The following is a 14,348-nucleotide window of genomic DNA, read 5'->3' as shown; positions in this document are numbered from 1 at the left end:
GTCAAATAAATGATGTCTATGTATGAACACTACTGCTTTCCTTTAAAAATAACCAAAATTAGGTCAAATTCACTTTGGAGTCCTGTTTCCTATATGGATACCCATGATGGAGGTAGGACCCTGGCAGCATCAGCCCTCAGCTGCAATTTCTCATAGTGACCACGGGGCGGGGGGTTAGGGTAATGGGTAAAAGTGCTGGACTCCTCCCCTCTTTGTTATTCCAGTGTTTGTTTCCATTGTGTCTCTCCAGAGATGGCTGTTTGTTTTGGTCTTTCTCTTCAGCCATGAGCTACAGCTGAAATTAAGCTGCAGGCTTTTTCACATTTGTTTGTAACCTTTTCTTTAAATAAATCCTTGTAGTTCTTCACTACTAAAGAATTGTCTCAAGACCTCTTGCTTTGCTTCTTTCTCACCAAACTGGTTTTGCTCTGCTATTTGGGGATTAAACTGATATTCTTCCCCTACAATCTATTCTCGACTCAGCTATCTTGGATTTAGACTGAGGAGGTCTGCGATTATTTGTTTATATAATTCTACTTATAGTTCACTTTTAAAATATAAATTTACAAGGCAGCTTATAATTAAAAGTGGGAATAGCCCACTGAAAATAAACAGAAAATTGAAAGAATAAAATACACTACAATTAAATGTATTAATTGGGTGGCAGGTGGAGACGGGCACAGAGGCAAGCAACACAATAGGCAGTGTCTACAGTAGATACAGTAGGATGAGGTGACAAACACAGCAGCAGCCAGGTGATACCAGGCTTTACCTGGGGTGTCAAAATACCTTGGGCCAGTCCTGTGTTTTTGTGAGAGTTGTTGTGAGGCTAAATTAGGGGCTTATATGTCACCCCTAAGCTCTTTGGGGGAAAGGCTGGTTAAAAATGTAAAATATAAAACTCAAACATTTTTAGGATCTATGTTCCAAATCTACCTTGTACACAACTTGGGGGGAGGGGGGGAAGAATGGCAGCAAACACATGTGATAAAGGAGCAAGGAGAGATTCAGCTGATTTCAAAGATTCTGCAGCAATCTTCCCACCCTGCCTGCCTTATTCCTCAATTGGGAGGGGTTGCAGATCCAAGGTCATCATGACCAGTGTTTATCTGTGTAATGCTTTGTAGATTTAAAATGCAAAACATTCATCATCTTCATCATCAAGCCTGCCTAATAAGTTATGAATATTATTGTGTTGGACTGGAGTATGCCCTCAAAAAGAATGAGAGTTGTTACAAAATATGGGCTTTTTGAGCAAGATCATAACTGGAAATGAGATCAAGAGAAAGCATACAAGCAAGTTTCTTCACTTCTAAGGAAGACAGCAAAAACTGTCATTTAAAACTTAAGTTCCTGAAGCTTATAACAATTTTATCCAGACATATAATACACAACTGCTGTGCTGACATCCAGATTAGCAGTGTGCTGCTGCAACAATGGTTAGCATGCAGACTAACAATGAGTCATCGTGAAAGGAGCTATTTTAAATGATCTTCTCTCGCCTCTGAAGCCCACTGTTCCTTCTAAAAATATGTCCCTGAACTGTACAACCTTCAGGAGACATAGTGGACTTCAGAGGGAAAGTGAAATAGTATCTATCTATCTATCTATCTATCTATCTATCTATCTATCTATCAACTGCCCCATCTGAAGGCTCTGGGCGGTGTACAACAAGTTTAAAAAAACACAAAACCACACACCATTTAAAACACAGTGCTCAAAATAATATAAAACAATTTAAAAACAATTCAAAACCATTTAAATACAATTAAAATACTTTTAAAACCTTGGAAGGCCAGGCCAAACAAGTAAGTTTTTAGGGCGGCTCTCTTAAAAGCCAACAGTGAACTTAAACTACAGATATCTGCCTGTCACTTGTGCGCGAAACGGCATAGTGTTAGTCTGCATGTTAGCCACGGTTGTACCAGCACGCTGCTAGTCTGGATGTCAACCGTTGTATAGTATATGTCTGGATAAAATTGTTATAAACTTCAGAAACTTAAGTTTTAAATGAGAGTTTTTGCTGTCTTCTTTAGAAGTGAAGAAACGTGCTTGTATGCTTTCTCCTGATCTTATTTTTAGTTATGATCTTTCTCAAAAAGCCCATATTTTGTAACTTACTAGGCAGGCTTGATGATGATGCTGATGATGATGACGATGATGAAGAAGAAATGTTTTTGCATTTCAAATCTACAAAGCACTACACAGGGTAGGTAAATTACCCAACATATTAGAAGTATAGAAAAAGAAGTACGTTTTTGTCGTCACCACTCATTTAAATGACTTTGATTTAATGTTATGTGTGGACTTTTCTTATCTGTTAATAACTAATTAAAAACAATTTAGAATCACATTCATTTTTAGAATGGATTATAAGCTATAAAACTTAATGCTAGATACTAAACCAATTTAAGTGAACCCAACTTAATTTCTAAGCATCTCATTTAACATATAACTATATGAAACAATGAATGTGAATTTTATGCTTTAATAAAACTACTTTTATTATATGAAATTTCGGTATAGAATTTATACTGGATGATTCATAGTTTTGAGGAAGGCTATAAAATAGCTTGTGGAATTGAGTTGGTATCTAAATTAAATTGTAATTTAATTTTAAAAACAAAAAGAAACCAAGAAGTTCTTAATAAAATAAATCTAAGGAGAATAATTGCTTATCACTGATTTTTCTTATGGACACATGATAGTGTCTTTAACCTTATGTGAACCACATGTTAATAGGATAAAATGTCCTTACTCCATTTACAACAGTGATAACTATACAAATTTCTTAAAATAGTGCAGTCTGTGAACAAATACTATGATTTCCCTGGATGGGGTTTACTAATAGCTATGCCAGTGCAATGACAAAACTGGACAAAATGTAATACAGTACTACTGACTTATAGACAGATATGGCAATACAAATTAGGATCGTGAGCAGAAAATCAAACATGCATTGCAAATTATTAATCATACTATTAAATTAAACTGGTTATAAAAATGACTAATGTTTAGAAGTATATCTGAAACAAGAAATCTATTATTTCAAAGGGAATGTTCCTGTTGCATCATTGGAAACTATTTAAGAAGAAAACACTGGAGAGAAATGTTTTTCCATTCCCACTCAATCCCTTCACTTCTATCACTTCCTGGAAATTCTTAGTCACAAATTTAAGAAGTCCTACAATTCAATTGAGTTTAACAGAACGAATGATATAGATGTCATGCCCTACCTTTTATTAATGGTGGCCCAGGCATCGTTAATGTTATTGGTCATCAGTTCTACTTTTCTGGTGTCGTCTGTTGAGTAATCCCGGAGAAGTTTAAGTGCCAAATCATTTGCTACATCCACATTAATATGCCACTGTCGTAGCTCTTTTGCAAATTGCTGGAAGAAGAACAAAAACATCAATTTTGTTTCAAATCTATATTAATAAGCCACACAAACAGAAAACAGATTAAAATACTTCAAACGTTCTCAAGGAAAACATTGCCATTTCAGTTTCAGAGAATACCTGAGACATCTTTGCTTGTTAGAACCTATTCTCTGATACACCATATGAAGCCTCTGAGTGAACAAGCTTTCCCATTAACTTCAATAAAGAGGCAGTTCCATACATGTGTCCCTTTGAGCATGCAGAGTTTCCTCTTCTGCTCAAATTAATGGGAAATCATTCAGGTCGAGGAAACTCTGTTCATGCATCAGAATTTCCAGGCCCTCTGGGGAAAACTGGCTTGGAATGAATGTATTTAGGATTGTTGGGATAAAATCAGTTGAATATGGGAGAAAACAATAGTACTAATGACAAGCGCTTGACAGAGCTAATCAAGAAAATGTAAGATTTAGCAGGCTATATCTGTGAAGAAATGGTTATGTTCTTAAAATATACCCATAGTGTATATATCAAATTTAACTGTCAGACTTTCCCTACAAGATTCCTGAGCTTGGCGGGGTGCTGACAATCCTTTGTTGGAAATACCTTGCCTCCTTACAGAACTACAGTTCTCAGAGTCCCTGATGAGACAGAAATATTATTAAACTAGTTTAAGGGCCAAGCCACACATTATGTGCAACTGCAAATTCCCACCCAATCCACTTTTGTCAAGGAAAAAAAGACTGAGATAATGCAAGGTTTACTGGCTTGGGTGGGGAACAAAAGCTCTGTTTTACTCCTTTTCTTCCTTTGTCCAGTAAAATTACACCCTGATGCTGTTTTCTCACCTGTGGGATATAATTTCTCACCTGGGGATGTAACTGGTCCCAAGTCTTTACTGTAGTTACTTACACACAATATTTATTTTTCTCCACCCATCCCACTCTAGAAATAAATAAAATATATTTGTCTGTGTGCTAGTGAACCATATAAACAGCAAGGACAATACAAGTAAAAATGATTCTGTTAAATATATATAATATAACTGGGATGCCCTGCATATATTTCTCCCCCCACCCTTATTACTTTATCCATTAGGTCATGTAATGAGTGCCACCTACTGGAACAGTACTAAATATGCATGTAAACAGATATTGTAGTACTGACAAAATGTATTAGAATGTTAATTCATTGCTAATCTTTCCTAGAATATATGAAAAGATTTTATAAGCGTATTCAAAATCCCAATTCTGTGTTTCAATATTTGGACCAGCTTTATCTTGCATTCTCCAGAATCATGATACTGGAACATTTCAGAGTAAGTGGAAATCAAGTTGTAAGTACAGTCCAATAAAAGCATTTATATCTTCATCTGCAACACCAAAAGTCAGATAGCAGCATTCATATTAATGATCAGCAGTTTATTGCTACATACATATAAATATTACTGCTGTGCCACCTCACTGTGACAGTCTGCAGGAGAACATTAAAAAATCTTTATACTAAAGCTCCTCAAAATTTTCAAGCTGTGCAAATTAAAAACCATGTTCAAGAAAAAGCAGTAATCTAATTATCCAATTCACATGGTTTGTATAATATGCAGTGCTCTCTGTGAAAACAAGTTTTCTTTATTCTTAGTTGTTTTTGCACTGAGAACTGTTTTTGATGTGAGAGCATTGAATTAATGAATCGATCAATCAGAAACAAGCAACGTAGTCAATATTGGGCTATTATGCAATGCAGTCTGAAAAGAACAGTCGGAATATAATTATCTTAGCTATTACTACTATTACCACTATTATCTGTAGTTTTGTTTTGGATAAGGTTCCAAAGCTATAAGGTAATCTTTTGAGAAAACTGGGGCCAGTTACTTCTTTCAGCCAAAATCGATCTGCCATTACAAACCATAAAGTTCCTCTTATATGCAAGTAAAGTTTATAGAATACAACATAATACTTAAACAAAACTATTTGTGTTGTAAATGTAGAAGTACTTGTAAAGTGTCTGTTATCCTTTCTTGAAGTGACTCTCAATTACAGAGAAAAGCAAATCTGATCATGTTGCAAATTTCAAGGGCTATTACAATCCTAGCCAAGAACTTTGCTCAATAAACAAGAAGGATAGTAATTTTATACTATCCTCTTCATGCTGACAGAAAAAGGACTCATACAACAAATCTCTTAAGATGCCTCTTTAGGGGAGGCTACTAGGCATTCTTATCACAGTTTGTATTTATCATTGCCTGTGCATGATTTAGGGTACATAAACTATTTTTCTTGCATACATGAGCCACAGTGACTGTCCTTGAGTATGGATGTGCATAGTGAATGTAAAGTAGAAAAAAGTCACTATGATTCTGGGAACTGCTGCAGGAGTGCATCTGTGACACCCTGGTTCACAACTTATATCACATCTGTTTATGACAGAGTGTCATTGGGACTACTTGTGTGTAGAAAAAGGGTATGGTGCGGGCCAACCTTTAAACATTTCAATATACTTTCATGTGTTAGGTACTATCCTTGTATTCAAATTATTCCTTGTTATTCAAAATGTCCATAATCACAGCCTTATTTGGTTACACTATGGTATTGGAATTGTTCCATTGACAAGGTCTAGATCAGGATCCTAGAATAAATTCATAAGTGTGTACATTCCTAACAGAGTAACACAGTACTCATTTATTTGTATAGTTTCCTACACGATTTTAAATCCCAAACCAAAATTTTCTTTTTTTAAAAAAAAGGGTTTAATATAATAGGAGAAAATTCTATTTGTTTTATTGGTCGAACATGGTGATGCAATGGCCTATAAACTTTTACTCAGGAAACTTGTATTTTTTCTAGTACTGTGTGAATTTAAATGACCTTGTAATCCTCCCAGAAGAACACTATTTAATAGGCCTACTCACAAACCCATTACAAGGCTATTTAAAAAGTGGTGCTTCTCACCATTAACTTCAATACTTATCTATTAAATCCTTGACATTACTAAACAACAATATCAGTTAGAACATTAAAAGGAGGAATATGGGATTCTCCCTTTGAGGAAACAATATTTTCAATAACTTTGAAAAGTGCACACATCTTCAATCATTGTTTCCATTCCTTTTCACTATGTTGGGGACCAAAGTGATACAATGAGTGTTTTATCAGACAACCTATTAGAGTACCATTATTTTCTGCCGTACATGACTTCATGTAATGAATTTTTATAATTAAACTAATGACATACTTTTTCTCTTCTTTTTCCTCACACTCTTTTTACTTTCAGGCTCCATTTATCTCTTAGCTAATTATGGTTTTTCTCTTTCTCCCACAAAAAGTGTTTCATTGCCTTAATTTCATTGTGACATATTTTAGAGTATTCTTATTTTATCTCTCTCATTGCTTACAGTAAATTTGCTGACTCTGTTAAAAAGCTCAAGGAATTTGGGATATGTATACTTCATTCTATCTATCTATCTATCTATCTATCTATCTAGATAGATAGATAGATAGATAGATAGATAGTGATTTAAGTGGGGAAGTCTGAATAATTAGTGTCTTTAATTAAAAGCAAGTAAGATAATGAGACAGAGAAGTTCTTTCTATCCCAGTATTACTCTGTGGAATAAAATAAACAATGCACAGGAATCCAAATATAGCAATATGTATGCATGGTACTATTCAATTAAGACAATGTTGATCTCATCATTAAGTATTTATATAAGAAAAGTATTAAATTCAAACTCCTTGCTAGAACTGTTTAAAATGACATTTGAATGCTTCTCTTCTAATATTTTACAAGGTCTTCAACAATATAGAAGCATGGAGTATTTATAGTGGATCCGTTAATAGGAAAAACTTTAGTAGTAGCAATAGTTCAGATTGCTTCGTAGTCTAGTTATGGGGAAGAATGTAAGCTACCACAAAGTTTCCTTTGACAGAAACCTCAGTGGAAGGAGATTTCAGTTCAGAGATTCTTATCAAGTACAGGCAAAATGTTAAAGCAGGTAAAAGTGTTAAAGCCTAACTGGCTTGAAAACAGTCATAGTTTTGGCTGTTTCCCTTGCTCTTCACCAATTATTGCATTCATGCAGAAAGAACATAGGAAACTTCCATCATCTAGCTCAGTGTTGTCTACTCTGATTGGCAATGGCTCTCCAGGAAGAAATTTTTATCCTGGAGATTCCAGAGACTGAACCTGGGACTTCAGCATGCTAAGCAGATGCTCTACAACTGAACTAGACCCCAATTCCTGAGGCATCTAAAGCATACTAGACACTAACCAAATGGCAAAGTCCCAGCCAGAAAGACTGCAGATTAAATGTACTTATTTATTTGTTACATTTTTATTCTGCCCGGGTCTAATAACCCTGGGTGGTTTAGAACCAATAAAACAAAGATTTAAAACAAATTTAAAATAAAAAGCTAAAGCAAATTATGACAATTTAAAACACTTTAAAAACCACTGAAGGCCAGACTAAAAAAAACAAGTCTTAGGACTTTTGATTAGCTTTGAATTTCTGCAGGCAGTACATTCCACAATTTAGGAGGGACTGAATTTAGGAGGGACTCTCACTCTCCCAAGTGAGAGCTAGAGATGAACCTCTCCTGATTAATTAAACTGAACTTCTGACTTCTTAATCATCAAACACTAGCTAGAGGTAAATCTGTACCTCTGCAACTTTCCTGCTTTAAGATACTGGCTGACATCCAGACTAGCACTGCACTGGTGCAATAGTGCTGACTTCTAGACTACCACTCTGCCATTGCATAATGTGGGGAAGGGGTAGTTTTTGCCATTCCCCTTTTCCTTCAAACTCACTGTGTCTCCAGAAAATATGTCTCCAAAGACAGCACAACCCTCAGGGTATATTTCTGGAAGACACAGTGGGCTTCATAGGGAAGGAGAGATTGGCAAAAATCACACCGCCCTCCCACCTCATGCAACAAGAGAGTGGTAGTCTAGATGTCAGTACTGTTGCACCAGAGTAGTGCTATTTTGGAATGATAGCCACTGTAATTAGCACTTTGTTATACAACATATTAAAAATACAGTTCAAGATAAAAATGTATCCCAAATGGCATATGGAGCACAGTTATCAATGTAAGTAATTGGGGTATAGAACAATCCCAGATTTATTCAATGCTGTTTGCATACTGAAGTAACCTCACAAATTGCAAAAGACCCTCATTTTTCATAGATCTCCTATCATAGTTTCTGTTATTGATGAGTGGGTCATTGGTGGATGGGTCAGAGACTCAGTTTCTTTGTCCATGGGACAAAAATAGCCCTATTTTCAGCTGTTCGCAGTATTGAGACCTGGTTACTTTGCACACTTAAATCTAGAGCTATTTTCAGCTATTTGTAGTATAGACACCTAGATTTTTTTTGTTTGTGCACTAAAACTAAAGTTATTTTCAGCTACATGTGGACCTGTTATCCATGGCGTTCCATTCCTGCAGATTTCCACGGGTAATGAAATCATGGATAACAAGGCATTGGGGCAATGGAAATTGGGAGGTTAGGTTCCTGGGGCTGCAAAAAAGGGCAGGAAAAGGAGAGAAATGACAGACATAATCAAAATTAAGTCCCCTTCTGTGCTCCGTGGGTCTGCAGCTGTCCTGCAATGCCTCATAAAAGTAAAAAATCGACAATTTTTCTGTGACTTTTCAGGTGGTGGGGTGTTTTGTTGTTTTTTAAGAGAATGAGCAACAAAATAGTTCTTTTTTTCAAAATGGTGGACAGAAATGATCTTGGAGGGTCATTTCCAGCCACCCCAACACCACAGGTACATGGAAATTAACACTTTTTTGCATATCAATGTCATTTACCTGACCGTGGATACGCAGAACTACAGATGTCAGATCCACAAATATCGAGGTTTTCCTATATTTGTGGCTCAATGCCACCTGAAAATGACTTCCAGTGTCAGTTTCAGTGGCTATTTTGTGACCTTTTCATCCCACCAAAAAAAAATGTCCCAAAAACATGCCCTCCAAACCCACCCCAAAATGCCCCCATAGGATTTGGGGATTGTGAGGCATTGATGGAGAGCAAGGTAATGTGCTTTTATCCCACCCCCCCTTTGTATGATATTTGAGCACACAAGTGAGCTTAGGAACCTAACCCCCCAATCTCCATAGGCTCAAGATTTCTTTTTTTGCCATTTTTCTGTTCACAGATGTAAGCCAGAACAGAACCCCATTAAAAAAGAGGGTCTCCTGTATTAACTGCTTACAGTTTGCTTATGACCAACTACCATCCTACCAATAGGGTGTTTTTCTTTTCTGTACTTCTATGCTGTTCTTCCTTCAAGAAGCTCAGAACAGTTTATGTAGTTCCCTTTTCCCTCCTTTTATCTCCATAACAAAACTGTTATAAAAGGCTGAGATATGGTGACTGGCTAAGGGACAGCCAATAAGATGGTAAGTTGGTATTAAACCCAGGGTGCCATGGTCCTGCTTCAAGGGTAGCTAGGTTGCTGGATTATGCAACAGTTAGCATCATGCTGATAATGTGGTGGGGGGATAATTTATTTGCTGGTGGCAACACTGAAAACCAAAGGCATAATCAAACAAAACAAGCTTCATATACCAACAAGGATGCAACCACAGCCTGAAACTGCAGCTACTATCCTCAATGTTGGTTTTTTGGTCCACAAACTTGGTATCATATGTACTGATGAAGAGCAAAACTGTGGTCCTACTATTCACCATGTACCATGCAATGGTACATACTTGAGGAAGAGCCCTACATTAGTTAGTAAGTAAATGTAGGGTCCTAAACATAGTGCCTGACATCCAGAGGCGTAACTAGGGAAAACGGCGCCCGGGGCAAGCACTGAAATGGCGCCCCCCGCGCCCCCGCCCCCCCAACATACTACATTATACTTAGGTTTTTCCTCACAAGCGCCCGCCGCCGCCGCCAAGCCAGGCCACTGACTGGCCGCCAGGCGCCAGCAAAGCAATGGGGGGGTGCGGGCGGTGCGGAAGGGACCACTCGTGGGGGAGGGGGCGCCGACGCGCTCCCTTGACTGCTGCAGTGCTGCTGCACTGAGCAGGAAACATTTGTATTAACAAAAAATTTAAAAAAAAAATTAAAAGAAATTTTTTTGTCATGGCGGCGCCCCCCACGTGACCAGAAAAGATGGCGCCCGGGGCACGTGCCCCCCCTGCCCCCCTATAGTTACGCCTCTGCTGACATCCTGACTAATGAAAAATGCATGACAGAAGGGTCTGCAGGCACATGCTGGGAACCTTCACCAACTCCCCTAGTCGTCTTACACTTGTACTGTTGTGCAAGGGGGTTAATATTTCTGAGTGCTGCTCACAACTGGAAGCACTCTCTAAGAGCTGAAACCAATCGCTGAGGGCCAGCAATTGATTCCCAATCTTACTGAGCAATTCTGGAGCACGTGGAATGCTCTGAACTCTTAGTCTTCTTCCACAGTGCATGTGCTAGAGGACCTAGGGAGTTTTTCTGGAAGCCATTCCTTCTACTCTGCACCTACTCATCCCTACTCTGCATCCCTATTCAAGAGTAGGGATGTGCAAGCCGGTTCAACATCAAACTGGTTTGACATCTGAACCTTTGGTTCAAAGGTTTAGGGTTGAGCCCAACCACCCCTGGTTCAGCTTGACCATGGACTGATCCCCCCCCGGCTGTTCGAGTGGGGGGAGTTCACGAGCCTTTTTACATTTAAAAGGGTTTTATTTAGAACTTCCCCATCTGGGGGACTCTTCCAAGGTGGTAGGGGAGGCAGAGGTTCCCCTTTCCCTTCACCGGCCTCCATGTTGGCAAAAACTGCCCAGTTCAGGCATTCTTCAGGGCTTCCCCCCTTCGCAACAGCCATTTTGGAGGCTGCCGTGCATGCGCAATGGATCCCTGCATGGCCGGGCCATGACTCAGGCCACACAGAGGTCTATTGCGCATGTGTGGCAACCTCCAAAATGGCTACCATGAGGGGGGAAGCCTGGAACGGGCCAAAAAATGCCCAGACTGGGTGGTTTTTGCCAAAACAGAGGCCGGTGGGGGGAAGGGGAACTACCGTGGACCTCCCGCTGTGGCTTGGAGAAGTACTAAAAATAATTTCTTTTAACATAAAATTGCTTGCGAACCCAGCCAAACCGAACCGGGGATGTTCGATGGGGGGGGGGGCAAAACCAAACTGGCCTGGTCCAATTTGGGTCTGGTTCGGACTTGAACTGAACCGGGTCAACTGGTTTTGTGCACAGCCCTACTAAATGGCACTCATCTATTGTCATCTTTAGATTTTCCAGGATTAAGCCCTGGCATTGAAAACAGATGCCAGTGTTGTGAAGGACTTTGGCTGATGCTGGGAATTGGCTTGTTGAATGGCCTGTCTGAGAAAGTAATTTTGGCCAAGAACAGGCTGAGGCCTAGAATTTCTAACTGCTTAAATTATGCTTCTTTGTTCTGTTTGCAAAGCAACCTGACAAAAACAAGTAAATCTGCACCACCAGAGATAAGGCAGGAGCCTGTCGGCAGTAAAGAGACATGGGCCAAGCCACAAAGGATATTTCCAAGAAAATACCAAGCCTGGAAGCAAAATTGAACATTATAGAGTCAAGTAGAAAACGATCCATCAGTGTGACCCAGGAGGACAACGGAAAGAATGTGATGGACCCAAGAAAATAATGGGAGTCCAGATGGATGTCACAGCCCAAAGAAGAAGGGGACCATCCAGACGTTGAGAAGGCACATGCCAGTTGTCCAATGGCAGCACACAAGGTAAAAGGGAAAGCCCTGAAAGGCGAACTCAAAACAAAGACAAGAAGTCTGCTTGAAAAGTAATAGCCAGAAGGGGACTATCAGAATCTGTCAGCAATCAGCCATCCCTGCCCAGTTTGGGGTATAAAAGATAGACAGACCATGACTGGACACCTTGAGCCTCCATCAAAACTCAGAGTGTTTGATGGGCACCCATCTTTGCTGTTGGTCGGCACTCTGCATATATCTGGCCCCAGCTAGCTTGGGGCTCCAGCCAATCCCCTGACCTAGCTAAGCAGATATTGATAGATGGGTTGCCATTTTGTTAATATCATAAAAGCTTGATGTACTATTCTAAATATGCTACCCAGTGGTCTTGCTTTGTTGGTGCTTTATTAGTAACTAACTGGGCCAGGTGCAGAGCATCTGTGCCTCCAGTTTGGCCCAGCCGTTTTCTTCTGCTCGCTGCCACTGTTTTCTCACTGCCCGCCTGCCAGCACCTAACTTCCCACCGGCCTACCACCAACTCCTCCAGTTGGCCAGCCTCCTCCTCCCACCAGTGCAGCATCGCCCACTGGTGCAGCTCCAACAGCCGGCCGGCCTCCTCTTCCCACTGGCTCCACAGGCCAGCCAGTCTCCTCCTCCCACCAGTGTGGCTTTGCCTGCCAGCACAGTTCCACTGGCCGGCTGGCTGCCTACTCCCACAGGTGCAGCTTCACCCGCTGGCCACCTACTCCTCCCGACTCAGCTTTGCCCGCCAGCACAGCTCCAGCAGCCAGCAGCCTCCTCCCACCGGTGTGGCTCCACCAGCCAGATGGCTGCCTCTTCCTGCGGGTGCGGCTCCACCGGCCAGCCGGCTGCCTCCTCCTGCCGGTGCGGCTCCGCTGGCCAGCCAGCCACTTTCTCCCACCGGCGCGGCTTTGCCCACCAGCACAGCTCCATCGGTCATCTGCCTCCTCCTGCCGGTGCAGCCCCACCAGCTGCAAACTCTCGCGAGAGCTGCCACATATGGGATTAGCGACAGGTATGTTTAAGATAATTAAAGATAGATAGATAGATTGATTGATTGATTGTAATTGGAATTATTGTTTGTCTTGCCAAAAATTGTGTGTATTCTATTGAGTGCAGAGGCACCTAAGCCACCATGCTTATGCAGGTGGGTAGTTCAGTCACACTCCATCTGTCTGTATCCCAACCCTAAGAATTTTATATCATACAATAGTCTCCTTGAATCTTTAATTATACCCAGTTTATCTGCCCAGAGGTCTTGGTTTGGGTTTGTTTTTGAATACTTTGGGAGTATAAGCACATTCCCTAGTCACACTTTAGCTCTAAATAGGGACCGATAAATAAGGCCACTCTGTGACCAAACCTAGGGACCAAAAAAGGTGGACGATTCTCACACAGAAGCAGCCTGCTCCACCTATAGGCCTATACATAGTTTAAAACAAATCTTCCATTGATTGTCCTTTGATTTGGCTGACCGAGAAGAGGTCCCAAGTATACTACCAATTTGAGCATACATATGTGCATAAGTGACACTCATGTAACATATGTGTAACACCAGGGCTGGACACTGAAGAGTTCTTTCACAAATTAAGCCCTGAGGATCTGAGGGGCCAAATTTATTTCAGCATCAAACAAGTCTCCCAACTGCCTCTTTCTACATGTCATCCTTTGCAGAAGAGACAGTCAGCATCTGGCTTACTATATGGAACAATGATTCTATTAAAAGTGGCAAACACACATAAAATAATTCTCTATGCGTTGTAAATATATTAAGGGTGCCAACTACAGCTGCTTATTATAACACTGAAACATGAAAGCATTTATCTTGAAGTCCTGGTTTATTAGATCCTTCTATTCAAATCTAGTTATAACAGAAATAAACTGAGTTCACCATGATTTGAGTTCTCTTTTGATTTCACATATGTCTAGCTCAGTCAAGCACAAAACTGCTATTGCCATCACATCTGAGAGGCTTTTATGCAGGATTTGACACAATAAGAATCACAAGGCAGACAAAGGGGGGTTTCTCTTTTGAAGGGTGGGGAGGGGAAGAATTTTGCTAAGCCAAGGGGAAATGTTTTTGAACTGAGGGGAATTAGGAGAGGAAAACAAAACAACATCATCAAAAGTAAACTATAACTTGTCATTGCCTGGAGCTGCTGGTACCAGGAAAGGATGTCACCATGTGCGGACTGAATATGGAAAACCAACATTCAATATTAGCTTAGAAACCAGGATAGAGGTTAG

General features: G+C 40.1%; 1 protein-coding gene across 19 annotated transcripts in view; it reads right to left on the bottom strand.

Moving 5' to 3' along the window:
* DMD (dystrophin) overlaps positions 1-14,348 on the bottom strand; it is a 1,901,967-nt gene that overhangs the window by 435,866 nt on the left and 1,451,753 nt on the right. For all 19 annotated transcript variants that reach the window (XR_008319265.1, XM_053308495.1, XM_053308494.1 and 16 more), the window contains one exon: positions 3,237-3,391. Coding sequence is in view for 18 of the 19 variants with exons in the window: in XM_053308495.1 (XP_053164470.1) it covers positions 3,237-3,391 (155 nt within the window). In the remaining variant the exon portion in view is untranslated. The remainder of the gene's footprint in view (positions 1-3,236; positions 3,392-14,348) is intronic.

This window comes from Hemicordylus capensis, chromosome 3 (assembly GCF_027244095.1).
Source record: "Hemicordylus capensis ecotype Gifberg chromosome 3, rHemCap1.1.pri, whole genome shotgun sequence".
Classification (NCBI taxonomy): Eukaryota; Metazoa; Chordata; class Lepidosauria; order Squamata; family Cordylidae; genus Hemicordylus; species Hemicordylus capensis.
The sequence above is the reverse complement of the archived record's forward strand: the minus strand, read 5'-3'. Positions and strand labels throughout refer to the sequence as shown.